At 39.7% G+C, this 22,904-nt stretch overlaps 1 protein-coding gene across 1 annotated transcript; it reads left to right on the top strand.

The window, feature by feature from the left end:
• The first annotated feature begins 1,966 nt into the window (after positions 1 to 1,966).
• LOC131040953 (L-type lectin-domain containing receptor kinase S.4-like) lies at positions 1,967 to 21,804 on the top strand. Its single transcript, XM_057973917.2, has 4 exons — positions 1,967 to 2,324; positions 2,462 to 2,763; positions 2,859 to 3,268; positions 21,441 to 21,804. Exons 1-4 carry the CDS (start codon positions 1,967 to 1,969, stop codon positions 21,802 to 21,804), a joined length of 1,434 nt encoding a protein of 477 aa, XP_057829900.2.
• The last annotated feature ends 1,100 nt before the right edge of the window (positions 21,805 to 22,904 follow it).

Here is a 22,904-nt window from a genome sequence, read left to right as displayed (position 1 = left end):
CCACCTCTTTTATCATACTAGGAAGATGAAGAACCAATCTCATAATTGATAGTAGGTCTCTATTAATCAAAGCTTATGTGCTCAGGAATAGATTGTATCTCTACTTATCAACAATAAGTAATGTACACATAAGTACAAAATATGATATATATTATATATATGCTAACAAGGTGACAAGAATGACAAAATATGAATACTAAGTGATGCTAATGCATTTGAAATAATACATAAGAGTTTTGTAGGAGAATTCAACGTAGTTACTTAAACTATAATGATACCACTACAAATGCATCAAGTAACATGGGAACCTTGAGTTGTGATGTGAGTAAAGTGGGGATCTTAAGCATATATTCAATGAGAATTATTTTTTAAAGGTTAGTTTGTATTTATTACATGGAAATCTCAAAACCTTGAAAATCACTTGAATGTTAGGGATCTAAAATTGTAGGGAATTGTAACATATTTATAAAATCCTCAAGAAAATAGCTAAACCCTAATATGTAATAAGAATATGAACTTTGGAAAGGTGAAAAGAATATAAATATATACACAACAAAGGATTTGAGCTAATGCACAAGGGTATTATAGGTAAATATTTAACTTTAAAATATCCAAAGCTAAGTGACCATGTGCCATTATCAAAGATATATCAAGCACTAATGGTGAAGTTAAGAAATTCCTCAAAAATGAGACCATGCTAACAAAAAGACTTTAAAAAATAAAAAATTACTTATTTATAGAATGGTTCCCCACATAAACAAACAACAATAACAAAGGAGATTAGAAAACTAGCAAGAAACTAATATATCCTTCTTCTCACTTATTTTTCTATGAGAGTGTTCGTGAAGTGTGCATGCATTGCAAAATAATGTTTCCTTACTCAAACTCTTGCATTACCCTTTAAGAATTGCATTTAAGTTATTATTGTTGAAAATGAAAAGCAATAGGAAAATAAATTCAAAAGCTATTTTAACTTAATTAATGTAGGTGTGTAAGACTTATGATAAGTCTAATCAAAATTCAAACAATCATCATTTATACAATAAATTAAATCATCTACAACCTCCTAGTTTTGGTAATTAAAAAATCTATTTTCTTTATTAAAAAAATGACTTTGATTAAATGTTAATACAACCTCCAAAACTCAAGCTAATGTGGTTGTGAAACTCGGTCAATTTTTTTGTTGTAATTTATTTTTGAAACAATTGTGTTTCTAATAAGTCATATTTTGATAATTAAAAATCAAATATACAAATATCGCCTTTCTACTTAAACATCATATAATTCAACGATGAATAATAATTTTATAAATAATCAATTATAATGTTACATCCTCATTTATATAAAAATATTTAAATCTTTTATAAACCAAAATTAACTGTTCACTATTAAATTACATTATGTCATTGAACTCACCCTCAATTATATATTATTGAACCTTTATAAACTTATATTTTGAATCCTCTTCCAACACTCTTCTTCTCACGTTTTTCATTGGTCAAAATAATCCATTTCTTCCAACGCTCTTCTTATCATGTTATTTCATCGGTCAAAAGAATCCATTGATTTTAAGTCCTCGCTTTCACTCTCAAATGAAAAGTTAGCCCTGCACATGCCAATTTATATGGATTAACCTATGAATAATTCAGACTCCGCAACTACTGTTCACAGTCCCCATAAGAAAATAAAACCGCCCACCCAAAACACACACTGCTCAGAATAAGCTAATTCAATGGAGATGATGCAGATTCTGATTCTCTGCCTCTTAATCATTCTAACTGAAGCTGAGGGTGTGCAACAGAATACAATCACTTCAATACCACAAGCACAATCAAATATGTTGCAGATGCCTCAATACAATCCAACGCAATACGCCTAACAAATCACTCAGAGCATCTCATTGGTCGTGCTTATTTTGAAAAGAAACAGTTCTGTAATCTCATTCAGCACAAGCTTCATTTTCGCCATGGTTCCGCATCCGCTCTCGAGCGGCAGCAACGGTCTCTGCTTCATCATGACGCCCACACCCGCTCTCAACGCTGCCTTCGCCACGCAATATCTGGGTCTCGTAAACCTATCTAGTAATGGAAAAGACTACAACCATCTTTTTGCAGTAGAATTTGACACAAGTAAGAGCATAGGCATGGAGGATAAGGATGACAACCATGTCGAAATCGACTATAATGGCGAATCCAAGCAGCTGGACATAAGCATTGTACCCGTTGGAGAGGCGAGGCCGCAAAAAGCCCTGCTCTCCAGGAAAGATTTGGATTTTGATGGAATTATACAAGACCAGATGTGGGTGGGGTTCTCTGCTTCTACAGGTGAAGTTTCCCTTTACACAGTTCCTAGTGTTCATCTTTCATTTGTAATTGCAAATTATGATATAAATTTTGAATGTGAATTTTATGTCTTTTTCAGTAATTTTGTAGGAGAGTATTGAATTGTTTTAAATCGACAGACAGTTCTCCTCTGGTTGAGGATCCTTACATTTTAGCCAGGAGCTTTGTAACTGGCAATACTAAGACTCCAGATCTAGATATTTGGCACCTCCCTTCTTTTTATGTCAGAAGCCCCAAATTCTATAATTCTATGGAGTTCATATACATTATTGTAATATGCTCAGCAGCTTTCATCTTGGGACTCATTCTCGGCATATTTTATTGGTTCAAAAGAACGGATTACATAGACTTCACTGAGCAATGGGAGTTAGAGTGTTGGCCGCACAGATTTGCTTACCGGGAACTTAACCTCAGTACAAAGGTAACTATGAATAAAGGAATATCTTATTAAATCTACTAAAGCTTTCAATATCTCACAGAATCCTGAACAAGGGATTTACCACTGTTTTATTGCAGGGTTTCAGAGACGATAATCTTCTGGGTTATGGGGATTTTGGCTGGGTATACAGGGGAACTCTGCCCTCCGGCGAAGAAATCGCCATAAAATGCATTACAAAAGATTTTACAGAAGAAATGGAGGAATTCATGGCAGAAATTTCAAGCCTTAGAGGCTGGTCCAGAAAAAAAAAGCGCCTCTTCATTGTCTACGATTACATGTGCAACGGAAGCCTTGAAAGAAATTTGTTCAGTCCAAAATTGAGTCTTACTTGGGCCCACAGATACAAAATTCTCACAGATGTAGCCACTGGACTGCTATACTTACATGAGCAGTGGGACAAATGTGTGGTACACAGGGACATTAAATCCAGCAATGTATTGTTGGACACTGATCAGAACAGCCGAGTGGGTGACTTTGGTTTGGCAAGGTTATATGACCACAGTGAAAAGCCCTAAATTACTCATGTGGTGGGCACTATGTGAAAAATCTATTACAGTTACTGATTATTATCCTCCTATCTTTGATAGATTATTTGAGCAACAAATATTGGAAAATAACACAACTGCAATTTCACAAACTCATAAAAAATGTGCAACACAATGAACACAATATTTTCTGACAATTATCTCTGGAAAAACCCCTAAGGGAAAACCAGTACTGTGGATGAGAACTATATTAAAATTTCAGCAAATTAAGAGATACAAATACTGCTTGCCTGTTACTGGTAGAGCTTCGACGACCTCCCAATTTCTCCTGCTGAGATTCCACCCTGCTACTATCCCAACGCTATCACTGCGCCCTTGCTAACACTGCAAGACTACTTGCTAACACTACAAGTTCTTCACACAATTCATTCATTCATTGTTTTCATTGTTTTCCAAATGCCCCCTAACCCCTTTATATACTACTCTCATTGGAAAACCAATGACCAAGATTAATTCTCAATCAACGGCTAAGATTAAAACAACTAAACAACCCTAACCAAATTGGTTGCTAGAAGTTTCTAAAAAGAGTCAAATAATTAATAAGAATTGTTTGAACTCTAACTACATTTGTTAGCAAACAATTATTTACTACTTATTTAGCAAATGGACAAACAGCTGTCCAAGCTAACAAACTAACAAACTAACACTCCCTCTTAGCGAGAAAGTTGTTCTGCATGACACCCAACTTCTCTCTGAAGAAGATGAATTTCGCCTTCCCCAATGCCTTTGTCAGAATGTCTGCAACCTGTTGAATTGTAGGTATAAACTATAGCTAAACAACTCCACGTTGTACACGATCTCTGATGAAGTGATACCTGATGTCTATATGTTTTGACCTATCATGAAACACCGGATTCTCAGTCAACTTAATGCAACTCTGATTGTCGCAATGTATCACTATAGTCTCCACCTTCTGACCAAACAAGGCTACTAGCAACTTCTGAATCCATATAGCTTCACATGCTGCCATGCTAGCTGCTATGTATTCTGACTCTGCAGAACTCAGAGCCACAGACTTCTGCTTCCTGCTGAACCAAGAGACAACTCTTGATCCCAGACTGAAACAACACCCTGAAGTGCTCCTCTTGTATGTTGTACTGCCTGCCCAATCTACGTCAGTATAGCCCATCAACCTGATTCCTTTACCTCGAGCATATCTAATCCCATACTCGATTGTACCTCGCAAATAACACAACACATGCTTTGCCGCTGTCCAATGCACTCCCTTTGGTTCAACCATGAACTGACTAAGAGAGTTAACTGCAAAAGCTATATCTAGCCTAGTGTTGACCAAATACATGAGAGAACCAATCAACTGCCTGAATAATGTGGGATCTACATCCTTCTCCCTGGATGTATCTACCTTCCTCCAATTCGTGATCATAGGTGTAGACATGGCTTTGCAATCTTCCATCCTGAACCTTTTCAAGATTTCAATGCAATATTTCCCTTGTCCAAGGAAAATCTCTCCATCTGTCTGCCATACCTCCATGCCTAGAAAGTAGCGCATAAGTCCCAAATCCTTCATCTCGAACTCTGCTACAAGGTCCCTCTTGCACTCTTCTATGAGCCCTAGTGAACCTGTTAGAAACAAGTCATCCACATATAGAACAAGAATGAGAATCTCACCCCCAACCACCAAGTAGTAGAGATTAGCATCCGCCTCACTCTTCACAAAGCCCATTTCCTGCAAGTAACTATCAATGCGTTCATACCATGCTCTGGGAGCCTGCTTGAGTCCGTACAAAGCTCTCTTTAATTTACACACATGGGTCTCTTTGTTGTGTGCTACAAAGCCTTCTGGTTGTTCTATGTATACCTCCTCTTTCAACTCACCATTGAGGAACGTTGTCTTGACATCCATTTGATGGATCTGCCATCCCATTTGTGCTGAAATTGAGATTACAGCTCATATAGAAGTATACCTGGCAACTAGAGAAAATGTCTCCTCATAGTCTATTCCCTCCTTCTGAGAGAACCCTTTTTCCACAAACCTTGCCTTGTATTTCTCGATGCTACCATCTACACCGTGCTTCATCTTATAGATCCAACGTGATCCAACCACAGCTCTATCCGTTGGTCTAGGCACTATCTCCCAAACAACATTCTGCATAATTGAAGTATACTCCTCAACCATAGCATCTTGCCACACTTGATGTTGTACAGCCTCCTGATAGCTAGAAGGTTCACTATCTACCAACTGACTAACTAATGCAACATAGTCATCAAACTTGACTGGTTGTTTCCGTTGTCTACTACTCCTCCTAGGAGTACCCACTAACTCCTGAGTATTTCTTTGTGTCTGCTGAACCTTACAGTTGTTGCTGCCAACTGTAGAAGATGAAATATCAACCTCCATGTCTTCTTGATGCATCTCTTCTTGCACCTGTTGCTCCATACTCTGAGAACTCTCACCTCCTGAGCCTATGCTTGTACTAGTAACTGTAGACATCTAAAATTGTCATGTCTATTTAATTATTTATTTAATTATCTAAGCTTAATTCTTCTATTAATTAAATAAATCTTTATTTATTTAATTAATTCATTTATCCTCTTCTAGCCTTATTTCTCATTTAACTAAATACATTTATTTATTTAAATTATCTTTTTCCTAAATTAAATAAATATCTTATTTATTTAATTATCCCACTTCTTCTATTAATTAAATAAATCTTTATTTATTTAATTAATTCATTAACCTTTTCTACACATGACACATATCATTCATCTCTTAATTCATACACTACCTACCCCTTTCATTATTTTACTATTTCTTTTACCTACCCTCTAATCATAGCCGACCTCCTTTTACACCTCTCAATCTTATCCCTCCATTTCATATTGTGTCTTCTATATAAGGAGATGCTTCCTTCATTATCAAACCCTAATCGACAATTTGGAGGACTTGACTACACTACGATCCTACTTGCAACCACATTCCGTTCTTTGTTGAGTTCTTGTGCACATAAAATCTGAGAGCAAATATATCAAGCAAGATCAATGGAGATAGGAAGAATGGAGATCAAAACCCTATTGGACATGTGATGGTATAATCTTTGTGATTTCATGTGATTTGCATTGTCTTAGGTAGTCTTCATATGTTATGGTGGATCTTTGTTGATTGTTAGGCTAGGGTTTTGTGGTTGAATTCATTTAGTCTTTCAATATTGTTATTATTGTTATCCATTTTCACCATATACATTTTGGCACGCCCGGTGGGACTCTTGTCCCTTTGCATCTAACCTCCTTGTTGCAGATTTTGCGTTTTTGAAGTTGCAGATCGGACATTTTTCGACAGCATTTTAGTTTTTTTTCCACGTCTGTGAACTTTCGGATCGTGTCTTTGGTTTTCTGACGCGTTTGCGGGATCTGGAATCGTGTCTGTGTGTTCGACAAATTTTATTTTGCAAGTTTCAGAAAGGGGCTACTGTGTTTCAGAAATGCGTCTGTGTTATTTCTACCCGCGTCTATGTCGGAAAGGAGCGTCTGTGATTTTTAGACGCGTCTGTGCATCACAGAACCGCGTCTGTGTTATCCAGACGTGTCTGTGTTGAGGGTAACAGCGTCTGTGTATTTACTGTTTCGAAATTTTGAAGTTTTCATTGATTCAATTTTCGGATTTTGTACTTAGGGTTTCAGATCTGGTTTATTTTTGGACTAACACTTTCAGATCTAGCTAACTAAATTGGTGCAGCTTGTCTTGGAAGCAAAACATTTTGTTGAAGGCCCCTATGTGACAAAATCTTTTGGGTTTTTAAAATGTACCTAACTTGTGTGTTTGCAGGAAGGGGTGATTATGTCAAACAACTCAAACTACTAACAACTTTTGTTGCAGGTCCTTGGCTAGGGTTTTGAATTTTTGTTGTGTGCTTTGTTTTCATAGACTAGCAAACACTTCCATTGGTGCACTAAAATTGAATCATTGTCTTTTGTGTCTTGAGCAATAGGCTCTTTTTGTTTAATCTTTAGAGGGCCTGTCTTCCCGTGTGGTCATTAGGACTACTAGTGAGAAGAGGACGACCCAAGTGGTAGCGAGGAAAACCCACCTCATCCGAACCACTATAAATAAATGTATTCATGGTGAAAACTATGAATAACGTGTGCTGATTAGTTCATACCGACACTATGTCTCCCCATAAACCCGTTTGATCAAATTTATTTGATCAGTTGTAGGGCGTAACCCCTACCGGCTGGGAGCCTTCTGTATTTACAGAGCTAAAAGTGCCGCATGTATGGCCACACGAGCGGATGCCCTTACTAGCACCATTTTGTTTTAGAGGCCCAAATCCTTCTAGTTGTTGGGGTAGGAGGTCGGACCTCTGGTAGCGGCCCACACACATATGGTTCTTAGTAGAGATACAAAGTTCGCCATGGGGAGTTTTCATGGGGACTGATGCTTGGCTGACCCGAGAAGTGAGTGCCGAGGGTGGAGCCAGTGAGGTCAAGCATCTAAGTATCCGCTCTGAATAGCGTAGCCTCGGGGGTAAAACCCTATGTGGGATCAACAACTATTGTCTTGGCCAGCCATAAGAATTGTGCTTGACTTATGTTAAACATTCAAACAATCAAGACCAAACAACAAAACATTGTGTCTTTTGTGTCTTCAAGTGTATGCAAAACAATTTTACATCAAACAACACACTTTTCTTGGAGTCATTTTGGATTCTAAACACTTGCAAACATTGAGTGCTCATCAGCATTGTGTCCTCTTGTCACGAAAAACAGTCAAACAATCAGATTTGGTCACAACAAAATGACTTCACAGATTGGAAAAAATTGCAAAAATTTTACATAAATGCGTCTGTGTCTTTTTTAACCGCATCTGGGTCATCTAAACGCGTCTGTGAAGGGCAGAGTAGCGTCTGTGTCAGGAAACCACGTCTGTGCAGTATACAGTTGCGTCTGTGTCCAGAATTGAAAAACTGTTACAGTCCAGCAAGCAAATACAGTCAGTTTCAGAAATCTTGAGCTTCCTAGGTTGTTTCTTCAGGTTTCATCTAGCATTCAACCTGTCTTTGGGTCTCACATAGTCCATCATTGCTTCACATCTCATTTTACATTCACACTTGTCTAAACTTGAGTCAAAAGGTCACTTGCTTATCCTCATCATACTTTGTCAACACACTACATACAAACAACACTTTGCTAAGTGGTCCCTCATCAAGGTTTCTTACCTTTGGGTCTCATTTGGTTTTACTTAGAGTCAAGGTCAGCTTACCTCATCAAGAGAAACTATCCTCTCTTTGGAAGTCACACCTACTCTACTACATACATACTTGGTCTTACACTTTGGACATTACAAGTACACTTCAGACTCATTTACATTTCATCCAACTCTTGGTCTTCCATACTTTTTCCATTTTTCATCTAGTCTCACACATCTCGGTCAATACCTAGTTCATGGTTGAAACCCGTCTTCAAAAATCTAGGAGAGAAACTAAAGAGGCTCAAGAGTTCGCAAACATGAGTTCTTATGAGTATGACAATGAGATCTTTTTCAATTCTGATCATACTACATTACCTGACAGGGATGTCTATAGAAACATTCCAAATGTTGAGAACATGGACACTATAAACAACAATGCTACACATAATGACAATGTGGACAACTTTTCAGTACATTCAGCAGATGTGGAAGAATCCATTATGAATCCCCATTTCAATCGATTGGTTGAGGAAATAATGAGGAGAGATAGACAATACTTCTTACACATGATGGCACAAAGTGGAGCCAAGATACCTCATGATTTTGACATGTCTCAAATAATGGAAAACCGACCTTTGCAACAACTTCACTCCAATATGGATCAAAGGAGACCTAATAGTGGAGGAAATAGAGGACCACACATGGTACCTGAATCACCATCAACTTTGCTTCAAAAACCAGAGGTCCCACATACACATGGTCAAACATATGATACTCACCTTCGCAGACCATTATGGAAGTCTTATGGAGAAAAATATGCTCAATCACATATCAATGCTAAGGATCAACCACCAAAGCAATGGGATATTCCGAGGCATACTCAAAATTTGGACACAAGGAAACCTCATGTCAAATTTGGGGGCAACACAATAGAACAGGACATGCCTGTAGAGTATGGTATACATGCACAAAATAGATATGGTGTTCCTCAACATGAATCTATACCAAGTGGTCCATATAGGCAGCATCATTATAGACCTCCTCCATATGAACATGTGTATGATCAATATCATCCATATATGCAACATGCACCTCCTCCAATGGGTAACTCAAACATAGGATATGGTCCAAGAAGTCGATCTCCACCTAAGAGCAGTTTGGAACAACAAATCAGGGACTTACAAAAGAAAATGGAGGACATAAATGTACCAAAGCTAGCATACACAATGAGAGACATATGTCCTTATCCATTTGATAGGAGCATTCCAATGCCTCCTTTTCCTACACACTTTGTGATGCCTAAATTTGATAAGTATAAAGGAAAAGGGGATCCTAAGGCACACATAAGACAGTTTTTCACAGCTTGCATTGAAGTAGCTTCAGAAGAGACATATTTGATGAGATTATTCCCACAAAGCTTAGGCGATCAAGCTATGGAATAGTTCTCCCAACTCCCACCTGGAATTAAGTCATGGGGTGACTTAACAAAGGCATTTATTCAACATTTCTCCTACAACATAGAGACAGACATATCAGTCAGTACTTTGTGCAACACCAAGCAAAAAGAGGGAGAATCTTTTCCATCATTCTTACAAAGATGGAGAAATCTACCCAGCAGATGCTCTTGTGAAATTCCACAAAAACAAATGGTATAAATGTTCACCCAAAATGTTAACAAAGACATTGGCTATGATCTAAGGAAAGCTTGTTTGTCCACCTTCAAGGACGTCATTGAAAAAGGCTTAGCAACAGAAAAGGTCCTAATTGAACAAGGAGTCATTAAGATATTTAAGGAAAACAAAGAGGACTTTAAAGGAAAAGACAAGCCAAGATTTTGGAATAAAAACAAGAACACAGTCAATGATGGTGTTGTTGATGCCAACACAGTGCGACCCAAATTCATCTTTTTGGGATCAAGTTCTACAAACAATCAGGTGAATACTCAAACAACTTCCAGGTCACGAAGGAAATACACTCCTTTGGGAGAACCACTTGAGTCAGTCTTCAAAAAGCTGGTGGCAAACAAGGTGATCACAATTCCAGATTTCCCGCCATATGAACCAAAGGTCAAACCAAATTGGTGGAATGATGATGAGTATTGTGAATTTCATAAAAGCAAGGGTCATAAAACAGGTAATTGTCATCGACTGAAGAATATTGTGCAAGATCTCATTGATCGAGGTGACATTGAGATTGAGGGACACTCATCCAATCAAGAACATGAGATGTTTAAGGAACCATTCCCAAAGCATGACAAGGAAAAAGCTAAAGTCACAGATGATCAAGCCAACTATACTAGAGCACCTTACAACTATGATTCAACTATCAATCATATCTCGATGGACAATCATATCTCTACTATTACCATCAAGAACAAAAACCCTGAGAATCCTCCTCAGTGACCCAAGATTGTCCTAAGAGGTGTTGGATCTTCTTCCGAGCCTACCTCTGAGTGTCATGTTACAACTCGTCGAGGTAAAATTACTTTGCCAGGTGCTTCAACTAAAAACACCGCTTCTTCATCTACTAAACCTGAGTATGACCTTGTAGAACAGTTAGGGAAGACACCCGCACTCATCTCCATCCTTGAGCTCTTACGCATATCCCCCGCTCATAAAGCTATTCTTGACAAAATCTTGAGAGACACCGCCGTTCCTACTGATCTGAACGTGGATCAGTTTCAAGCCATGGTGGGATACCTTTCCATTCCACATTCCCTTACATTCACAAAAGCTGATGACGCCTCCATAAGTCAGCCACACAATTCACCATTACATATTGAAGCCTTCATACACAAACATAGAATCAAACGAGTCCTGATAGATGCAGGAGCAGGTCTAAACATTTGTACATTGAACACTATTAAACAATTGGGATATTTTGACAAAGCTGTGAATTCTACAAACAAAATTACCATCAAGGCATATGATGATGAAGAGCGTTCATCCAAGGGCACAGTCACCTTACCTCTCAGAGTTGGGCCAGTTACAAAGGATGTGGTTTGTCAAATCCTTGATCTGGATCTCACATTCAACATATTGCTAGGACGTCCTTGGATTCATGAAATGAGGGCAGTCCCATCTACATATCATCGATGTATCAAGTTTCCACACAATGGAGTTGAAGTGACCGTCAAAGCAGATCCAAATCCATTCATATATTGCAACAATCTGCAACCTCAATCAGAAATAACAATCCCAGTCAATCGTGAAGCTGTTCCTTCATCGGCATACGTGGATCCTGAATCCTTAAAAGCTTCTACATCCAAACAAGCAGAGCTAAAAGAAAAGTTCAAGATTAAAGACCTAGGATGTGGAGAGTATATATTTCATGTTGACCAACTCCCATTATCTCCTAAGGTATTCAGTCAACAAGAACAGTCTACAAACAAGTTGCAATGCCAAGGAATTAGGTATGAACCACCTAGTGTTGTGGCTACTGAGTCTGAATGCAAATCTCCTCCAGTGGTGCAAGCAACTCTTGATATCAATAGTCCTAAGAATGGTTCCAACAAAGAATCTATTGAGTGTATCGCCAGCCATCTTGAGGACTCACATAGCTTTACCAGATCATCCACTCATTCCATTTCCACTCCACTTCCAAACTTGGATCAACAAGAATTACAAAAGCCCTTACTCATTGGGGATCAAAAATCAAGCTTTGAAAAGAAAAATCTAAAAGTCAAAAATAAAGAAAAGTGCTTCAGTCCAAATCAAAATCAAAAGCTATTGGACTCTACAAAAATCAAAGTCAAGGATAAAACTCCTATGAAGCAAAAAGAGCAAGAGATGATCTCCCCTAATATCAAAATAACTGAGGGCAAAAATTCTACAATTGCAAGTCAAAAAGATTACTTGTTGATCCTAAGTCTCCATCATGCTATCCTACTTTCACTTATTTTCACAATCATAAGCCTCCATCACTCATCCACTTGTTCCACACATCCATTCCCTTCTGGCGATACATCATGGACCTCTAATGGAGCTTCCTTGAAGGACTTTGTTATCAGGGATGCCCAAACTTCTTTAGGTGACACGCATACGGGCCTGTGTAGTCCACACACTAGTAATTCTATCTCAATTCCTTCGTCAAGGAAGACAGTCACTCGAGCTACACATCATTCAGTCAAGGAACAATGCAACTACAATCACAAGGTAAAGCCTCACACATTTGAGGTAGGTGACTTGGTTCTCAGAGAAAACCTCAAGAATCAGCAAGACAGAGAGAAGAAGGGCAAGTTTGAACCAAACTGGCTTGGTCCTTACATCATCACAGCAGTATATGACTCTAGGGCATATCAGCTCTCAATTACAGAAGGTGAACCTTTGGAGGATCCTATCAACAGCATGCACCTTCGCAGGTTTTACACATAGCTCTTCAGAATATCCTAATTCAAAAATACAAAAATAAAAAATAAAAAAATTATAAAACAAAAAAATCGTTACTTGGTGAAAACCTGGCAAACAGGCGCCTTGTGACACAAAAAACATTGAAAAAATTGAAAAAAGTAAAGAGAAATAATTTCATCCAATGGTGAAAACCACTTCGGTGGCGCCCTGGGCAAGTACCATGGTGAAAACTGGGTCACCAGCGCCATGCATAGAGACATTGCTCCTTCCTCCTTCAGGATTCTCTTTCATCATTTCACTTTGCACACACTCACGACCTATTCGTCCATAATAAACTTACCCATTCCCATCATGGCTTGTTATTGATCTACCTAAGATTGGTTCGCCATTCATAATAAACCTCCCTTTTCATCCCTTTCCATCCATAATAAATCAGACCCTATCTGTGGCTAAGGCAAATCCTACGTCTAGTAATGGGTGTGGAACTGAAAACATCACATGTTTCGAGGAGTACAGTTTCTTCTAGCTTCCTTCAGTCTGTCCGCACACAATTCGCAATAAAGCAACATTTGCATCACAGATCTGCAATAAAGTTTCGTCTTCTCCGTAATAAAGTATCAGTTTCATGGATTGAGTCAGTTTCAGATGAGACAGCAACAACAATGGGCTTCAACAAATCAAATCTTTCAATAGACTCAGACAACATTATGGTTTAGTGCTATCTATCATTTCTGTGAAAGTAAACATTGTGACCACAATCAAATAAGACTTATACAAGTGACAAGAGACACTAAACTTGAGGACTACAGTGGATGTTGGTGTCGAGTCTTGGTTTTCTTTTGATTTTATCTTTTGGTGACATGTCTTTTAGCTTTTTCGGGATGTCTCTGACTAGAGATTATATCTCCAGGATGTCTTTGACTAGAAAAGCGAGGATGGGGTATCGTCACCTATTTGTATTTTCTGTCTGTGGATTGTCTCTTAGTAATGCTATGACTTGTCCAAGGATATGAGGACACTGTGAGTCTAGTGTGAACTGGGGCATTCCTTGTTTGTGACTGTCTTATCTCCATGCAAACAGGTACAATGACTTTCTGGGTCGAACATATGCCTCGATTGTCATAACCTACTTGCCATAATAAAGCTCAATGATGATAACGCACAAGAAGCTCTTTCACTTTCATATCTTCTTTCTTCCATCCCCCTTTCTTGATTGACTTCCATCGTCCTTCTCGAGTCCACGTAGCCTGCTATCACATGACTTAGTATAATGACACACCAAAAACATTTGCATTTCATGTAGCTGCACCTGCATTACCACATATAAGCATTTCATATATACATATAGATATCAAAACTGCATCACATCCTGCACACAACACCTGTTAGCACAATTTACATTTGCATTATCATATTCATATGCATTACATACATTTACATTTGCATTGGCATAACATTTTAAAAAACATAAAAGAAAAAAAAACATTGCATTTCCTCATGTACATATTTGCATCCATATCATAAGCATCACATAAGAACATCTCATCACATAGGTACACATGCATATAGTTGCCGCAAAGATGAATCATCTCATATATATATATATAAAGTGTCATGATACAATGATGTCAAAATCATATGGCTACAATCACCTGCAAGTGTCTACAATACAAAAGAATGGTACAACACTGATACAATGGGAGCCCTCTAAGGCTATGATGAACTCCCTCCCTCGGAGCCGCCTGGCCTCGTTGGAATCTGAACCCCTGAAGGACCCGCCCCCGGATCATCCCGCCTGTCCCCTCTATCTGGTGGTGGTGGAGGACCCATGACCCCACCACTAGATGCCTCCTCCGACTCCCTCCCGTAGTTGTCGCTGTACGCGACGGTCTATGGAAGCTCCTCGCCCACTAATCTGCTGGCACTGCACCGTAGTAGAGGTCCCTCCAGTACCCTATCTCCTCTTCGACCCGTAGGACATATGCATATCCTGCCCCTGTGTCCTCCGCTGCCTGTCTCCCGGCCCTTAGCGCTGTCTCAGCCTCTGTATAGCGCTGCATAGCCTGATCTCTCTCCCGCTCAGTATCTCTGAGCCTCGTCCTGAGCTGATCCCTCTCCCTCTCCAGCTCCTGTATCTCATCTGCCTAGCCCTGGCAGATCTCCCTGAGCTCAATCAGCTCATCCTCCTCTAGGTCAGCCCCCTCTGCCTCTGCCTGTGGCTCCTCCTTTGCGGGTGCCTGTCCCTGTACCTGTACCCGTACTGGTGCCTGTACGGGTACCTGTCCCTGTCTCCATCCCTGCTCCTGTGCCTGTACTGGCACCTGCTCCTGTGCCTGTACTGGCACCTGTCCCTGTACATGTCCCTGTCCCTGTCTCTGTACCTGCCTGGGACCCTGTGCTGTTGGTACCTGTAGGGGCAATCCACCGCGACCCCTCACCACCCGAGCCTGCCTCTCCTCCCCACCCTCCCTCTGAGTTGCAACTCGCCTCTCTCCCACTACTCCCCTCCGCCTCCGTCGGCCTCTACCCCCATCACCTCCACCATCATCATCATCGTCCCCACCTCCATCTCCATCCAATAGCTCCCCTAGATCTGTCAATCGTGGCAATGGATGCTCTGCCCAATACGCTGTATACTCTGCATCCATCCCGACATCCTCAATCTCAGGCCACATGTCCCAGGGAAGAGGTATCATCTCCACCAGCTGAGTCACTGCCTGATCATACGACAGTAGCGGCCCAAACTATGCCTGATCTCTAATGGTGTGGGCATACATGCCTGATCCCCGGGGCATCCTCTGAATCCGGCCAAACTGTCGGCCAACCCTGTCCACCAGCTGCCTCTCCAGCACATAGGGCATCCGCCCAATCAAGTACCTGCTCCGGAAGGTGTAGGGCAGCTCCACTGCGTCATCCTCCCACTGCTCGCAGCCCAGATAAGGTCGCCATATGACCTCATCAATGTCATCAATCACTCGTCGCCAGTACTCTAGCCTGCCAATCCGTGGCTGCGAGGTGATCATGTCATACAAGTGCACAAAACTGCGTCCATGTCCCCTGCCTCTGAAGTGTATCGGCCTCGTCACTGGCAGATGCTCATAAGCCCAAACCTGCAATAGTGTCACTCCGCAGCCCAATCCAACTGATCCATGATACACAAACTGATGCAGCTCATAGTATAAGTGTGCCAGCACACACGGTCCCTAGGCATATATGGTATGCTGTATCATCAGCATCTCCAATGCTCCCCCCCAGCCCACAGCCAAACCCCGTGTTGCCCTATCTGGACACAGGAAACCACTAATCACTCCTTCGATCACCGCCAGCAATGCTAAACATGTGGCTGTCATGGTATCCCAGGCCACGTGTCCTGCCCTCATCTCCAATCCAGGGTCCTGAAACACCCGCCTCAATGCCTCTTTGTCACCATCTTGATCGTATGGGATCAGCTCCCCATCGATCGACACCCGCAGAATCTTGTATACATCCTCCAGGGTGACTATCATCTCACCCATCGGCAAGTGGAATGTGCACGTCTCAGAGTGCCATCTCTCAGCCAGCGCAGTCAGCAAACCCATGTTTGCCCGAAACTCAGGCACATACAATATATGTCTCAGACCCATCTCCTCGATGGTAGCTCTATCCTGAAACGACAACTCAGGTCGCAACCTCTGTGTCGACGGGAATCTCTCCCGTGACTCCAACATAGGCAAATACTCCTGCAGTCAAGCAAATCAATCATGTCAGTCATAGTGGCATTCACTGTTTATCACAAAATGCTACTCGCTATCTAAATGCATATGGCTATCTACCCTAGTGACACTCACTGTTCATCACAAAGTGTTGCTATTTATCCTAGTGGTACTCACTGTTCATCACAAAGTACTATGTGTGTGACACTCCCTGTTCATCACAAAGTGTTACTCACATTTGCACTCCCTGTTCATCACAAAGTGCTGCTCATATTTCAGTACTCCCTGTTCATCACAGAGTACTCTATATTGGTACTCACTGTTCATCACAAAGTGCCTTGATCTATCCTAGTCTTCCTAGAGGACCTGCTTGAGTGTATCTTCTCAGCAACTTATCCAATCGACAGCATATGTTCATCACAGAACTGCCGATTTGACCTAGAAGATGCAAATTCATACTTTTCAAATGCAAACGCACTTACATGACGCAAATGCTTTTAAAGACTGCACAGACGCACCTGTTTGACACAGACGCGCCTACCGGACACAGACGTGCCTATGCTCTGCATAGACGCGCCTCTTTGACACAGACGTGCCTTCTTGGCACAAACGCACCTGAACAGCATAGACGCGGCCGCATTCAGCACAGACGCGGGTCCAGACACAAACGCGCCTGGCACAAACACAGACGCGCTTAGCAGACACAAACGCACCTGGACATTTTTTTGACACTTTTTGGACCCTAGTCTAAGCGCATTTATTGCCCTATTCGACATGCATTAATGACAAAATTAAATGCGTCAAAGTACGAGGAGGTTTGGCGGTACTTACCGGCTCTCCTGCCTTTGCTGGCCTCTGGAATCGACGAACGCGGTCAAATCTGTGAACCAAAGCCATCGCTGCTGACTGCTCCTGCTCTATTTTCGCTCTGCAATGTGCTCTCATGGATGTGTAGATGACAATGAGGATGTATTTTCCCCCGTGGTCTATCTTATAGACTACCCCTAGCCCTCGCTTTCGTTTCCTGAGTCAGTCTTCTTTATCCCGTGACTTTGTCACTTTATCCGGTCAATCTATTCTAGCCTTTCTTTCTTATCGAGAGATTGTCTGGGATCTTTCCAGACATTTTCATCCAATCTCTCGAGGGGGCATATCATTCCCATTCTGGGACAACTCTGTATCAGTTCATCTTATCTTCTTTGAAACAACACGACAAGCCGCATTGTCTCAAAGAGGGGCAAAATGTAGACATCTAAAATTGTCATGTCTAATTAAATAAATATTTTATTTATTTAATTATCTAAGCTTAATTCTTCTATTAATTAAATAAATCTTTATTTATTTAATTAATTCATTTATCCTCTTCTAGCCTTATTTCTCATTTAAATAAATACATTTATTTATTTAAATTATCTTTTTCCTAAATTAAATAAATATCTTATTTATTTAATTATCCCACTTCTTCTATTAATTAAATAAATCTTTATTTATTTAATTAATTCATTAATCTTTTCTACACATGACACATGTCATTCATCTCTTAATTCATACACTACCTACCCCTTTCATTATTTTACTATTTCTTTTACCTACCCTCTAATCATAGCTGACCTCCTTTTACACCTCTCAATCTTATCAAGCAAGATCAATGGAGATAGGAAGAATGGAGATCAAAACCCTATTGGACATGTGATGGTATAATCTTTGTGATTTCATATGATTTGCATTGTCTTAGGTAATCTTCATATGTTATGGTGGATCTTTGTTGATTGTTAGGCTAGGGTTTTGTGGTTGAATTCATTTAGTCTTTCAATATTGTTATTATTGTTATCCATTTTCACCATATACAGTAACTATACTAGAGCTTTGTTGACCTTGATTCGGTTGAGTGATCCTTGGAGCTTGTGTTGGCTACTCACTCTGATCATCTGCTAGCAAATCTCTGGACCTTCTAAATGCCTTGTCCTCCATGAACTTGACATCACGTCGAACAATAATCCGCCTAGTCCCTGGAATGAAAATCCGATATGCCTTTGAGGTTTCACTGTATCCCACAAAGTACCCTCTTTCTGCAATCTGATCTAACTTGGTACATGTATCCTTTGGAATGTGGCAATATGCCAAACTCCCAAAGATCCTGAAGTGACTAACATCTAGCTTCTCCCTAGTGAATGCTTCCTCTGGTGTTATCTTCCCTAGCACCTTATGTGGAACTCTGTTCTGTATGTATATTGTCGTACTACATACTTCTGCCCATAAGTAACGGGGCAGGTCCTGATCATGTAGCATAGCCCTTACTGCCTCCGATATGGACCGATTCTTCCTCTCAGCAACCTCATTCTGTTGTGGGTTGTAAGGAATAATCCACTCTCTCTTGATTCCTTCCCTAGTACAAAACTCTTGGAATTCATTCCCTTTGTACTCGCCTCCATTGTCTGACCGAAAAACCTTTATCTTCCTTCCTGTTGAGTTCTCCACAAGAGCTTTGAACTCTTGGAAGCGACTGAAAACCTCATCCTTGGTCTTCAAGAAGTATATCCAAGTCTTCCTAGAGAAATCATCAATAAAAGTAACAAAATACTCATATCCTCTGAGAGATTTCGTCGACATTGGTCCACATACATCTGAATGTACTAGATCAAGAACACTCTCAGATCGAGTGTCACTCCTTGGAAAAGATGCTTTTGCAAACTTCCCCAACACACATCCCTTACATACATCATCATGCTCTGTGCTCACCTCTAGAACACCTGTCACAGTCTCATGAAGCAATTTAAGTGTTCCATGATGTATATGGCCCATCCTCCTATGTCATAGCTCTCCAAGATCTATAGGATTACTACTGCTCATGAGTGCCTTAGGAGTATCAAACTGCAACCTATAAAGTCGACCACTCCTAACTCCAATAGATATGGGTGATTTCTAATCCTTATGCTTAATCAATACATGTGCCCCTCTAAAGAGTACATTGTACCCTTTGTCTTGAAGGACAAATACAGAAATCAAATTCATCCGTAAGCCTGGAACATGCAACACATCATGAAGAGGAATCATCTTACCATTCTCCCTTTGAAACTGAACAGTCCCTTTCCCAACTGAGTTGAGTTTGGACATGTTTCCCATAGAGATCTGGATTTTGGTGCTCTCCTCCTTATAACTGGAGAAGTATTCTCTAACTCCTGTCATATGAAATGATGCCCCACTATCTATGTACCAAACACTCGGTGAGGTTGAGCTAACCATACACGTTATGAGTGCAAACTCATCTTCCATTCTATTCGAGAGCTCATCTGCACTTGCTGAAGCTGCAACTTGCTTCTTGCCTTTCCTGTCATTCTTCTTCCTTTCTGGGCAATCGCTGACATAGTGGCCAAACTCATGACAGCTGTAGCACTTGATCTTCAACAAGTCTTTCTTCTTCTTCTCACCTTGTGGATTTGATCCTTTGTTGGACCCCTTCTTTGCTTTTCCTTTACCCGCTAGGGCAACGTTCTCCTGTTCTGCCTCACTTTTATGACTCTTATTGTTGGCTCCATTGACAAGGCTTAGTCTAAGCTCCTCCTGAGTGAAGTCCCTCCAAAGTCGATCCCAACTTGGTAAGGTGTCTCATCCATTCACAACTTGAACAAAGACATCCCACTGCTTAGAAAACCCATTTAGGGTTATCCGTACTACCTCATCATCACTTGGTTTATCCCCAACAGCCGCTAACTCATCCTTGACAAGTCTGAGTCTGGTGAGGTAACTCGTCACATCTTCTCCCTTATTCATTCGGGTATTCCTCAGCTTTTCTCTAAGAATCAGCTTCCGATTAATGGTAGCATTCTGGTACAGATTCAAAATGGCATATCACATCTTCCTTGCAGTATCTAACTCTGCAATATGTGGAACTATATGGTCCTTGACACCATCAAGGATTAGCCTCCTCGCCTTGGAATCATCCTTCTTGTATGCTGCAAACTGTGTTGCATCTGTAGGTATAGTCACAACAGTGGTAACATATTCCTTGATACCATTCTCTTCTAGCAATAAAGAAATTATGGCTTTCCAAACACCAAAATTAGAGGCTCCATCCAATTCGTCCTAATCTCTTAAACCAATCGAGGCCATCTCAAAGGTTAAAGGAAATAAAAATTCTAAAGAGGTTAAACTAGGTTTTATAAACCCTCAGTTTCCTTCGCCTAGGGTAAATCTCTTCTACCCTTAACTTAGCTCTGATACCATGTGAAAAATCTATTACAGTTACTGATTATTATCCTCCTATCTTTGATAGATTATTTGAGCAACAAATATTGGAAAATAACACAACTGCAATTTCACAAACTCATAAAAAATGTGCAACACAATGAACACAACATTTTCGGACAATTGTCTCCGAAAAAACCCCTAAGGGAAAACCAGTACTATGGATGAGAACTATATTAAAACTTCAACAAATTAAGAGATACAAATACTGCTTGCCTATTACTGGCAGAGCTTCGACGACCTCCCAATTTCTCCTACTAAGATTCCACCCTGCTACTATCCCAACGCTATCACTGTGCCCTTGCTAACACTGCAAGACTACTTGCTAACACTGCAAGTTCTTCACACAATTCATTCATTCATTGTTTTCATTGTTTTCCAAATGCCCCCTGACCCCCTTATATACTACTCTCATTGGAAAACCAACGACTGAGATTAATTCTCAATCAACGGCTGAGATTAAAACAACTAAACAACCCTACCCAAATTGGTTGCTAGAAGTTTCTAAAAGAGTCAAATAATTAATAAGAATTGTTTGAACTCTAACTACATTTGTTAGCAAACAATTATTTACTACTTATTTAGCAAATGGACAAACAGTTGTCCAAGCTAACAAACTAACACACTCTGGGGTACATTGCACCTGAGCTTATACATTCTGGTAAGGCTACTCCTTCAACAGATGTGTTCAGCTTTGGGGCTCTTATGCTGGAGGTTGCCTGCGGAAGGAAACCTGTAGATGCCCAAGGAATGATTTGGTTCAGTGGGTTTGGGATTTGTATGCAAATAAGAGATTGGTGGATGTTGTTGACCAGAGGCTTGGGGGTGATTATGATAAGGGTGAAGCTGAAAATGTGCTTGTATTAGGGCTTGTGTGTTCAAACCCTGATCCGCGGGAGAGGATTAGCATGAGAAACGTGTTACAGATTCTTTCTCGTAAGGCTGCTTTGCCCGTGGATCTTAATGTACCTTTGGCTTTTAAGCATTTTTACATAGACATTGCAGAATTCAATTTGTTTAGAGCTACTTCTTTGGAACTATCATAATGATTTTTTCAACTGTTTTGCATTCGACAACATCAAACAGCGAGTGAATTTTTTGAGAAATTAAAATTGTGAACTGAATTGTTATTGGTATGTTAGACCAGCAATCACAGCATAGGATGCCAATTGGAAAGGACGTCATTCGTCTGAGAGTACATTCATATTTCATTGTACATCATCTTATGAGAGTAATGAGTGCACATTCATAATTCATAAGAATCTTTTGAAAATTTTAGCTTTCAATAAGAATTGATAAATAAGTGAACTTTTTTGAGATTTACTGTATGTTAAAAAAGAAAATTCATAAAGGTAATGATCTAAAATTTAGATTTTAGATGAAAATTAAAATTTAAAATTTAGTATAATTACATTCTTTATAGTTTAATTGATGTGTATTACTTCAGTTTTGTAGCGATGTTGTAATTATCTATTTTATGGTTTATGGAAAATCATATTTATTAAAAAAAAAATGAAAGGTGTGTTTGATTTATTCTTAAAATAAATAAAGATAGATAGATGTAAAAACATGGAGATTAGGTTGAAAAGAATGCAAAATTATATCTATTGATTGACTAAAGATTTAATAAAAAATTAAGATATGTGTGAGGATTTTGTTTTAATCTTTCTATTGGCATTCAAATCGGCTTAACTCCTAGTATGTGGCATTATTGTTGCTCGTCACCTAAGTTGTGGTAACAATTTTTTGTGGTAGTGTAGTAGCATTCTTAGTTGTATTTATAGATTTGGTGCTAGTTTGACAAGTTGAGCTTAATATCATGCATGTTTATAGTAAAAAAGCAACAATATATTATGTTTTTGCCAACAGAGTATAAGCATATATAATTTTTTAAATAGTGTTGAAAGCATATAATCTTTGGATAACAATTTACTACATTTAAATACATGTGTTGCTACATTTTTAGACTACTATTCAATCAACACATTTTTCATTGGGATCGGATGTCACACACCTTGCAATTCCTAATATTGAAATTATTATTGGATAATGATAATTCTTACCATGATATTTTAGGACAATCTTTAGGCCCATTCTAGGCCTCATTAAGTCTATATATTGAAGGATTGAGATTGAGGCATTATGC

Source organism: Cryptomeria japonica, chromosome 9 (assembly GCF_030272615.1).
Source record: "Cryptomeria japonica chromosome 9, Sugi_1.0, whole genome shotgun sequence".
NCBI classification, from domain to species: Eukaryota; Viridiplantae; Streptophyta; class Pinopsida; order Cupressales; family Cupressaceae; genus Cryptomeria; species Cryptomeria japonica.
The sequence above is the reverse complement of the archived record's forward strand: the minus strand, read 5'-3'. Positions and strand labels throughout refer to the sequence as shown.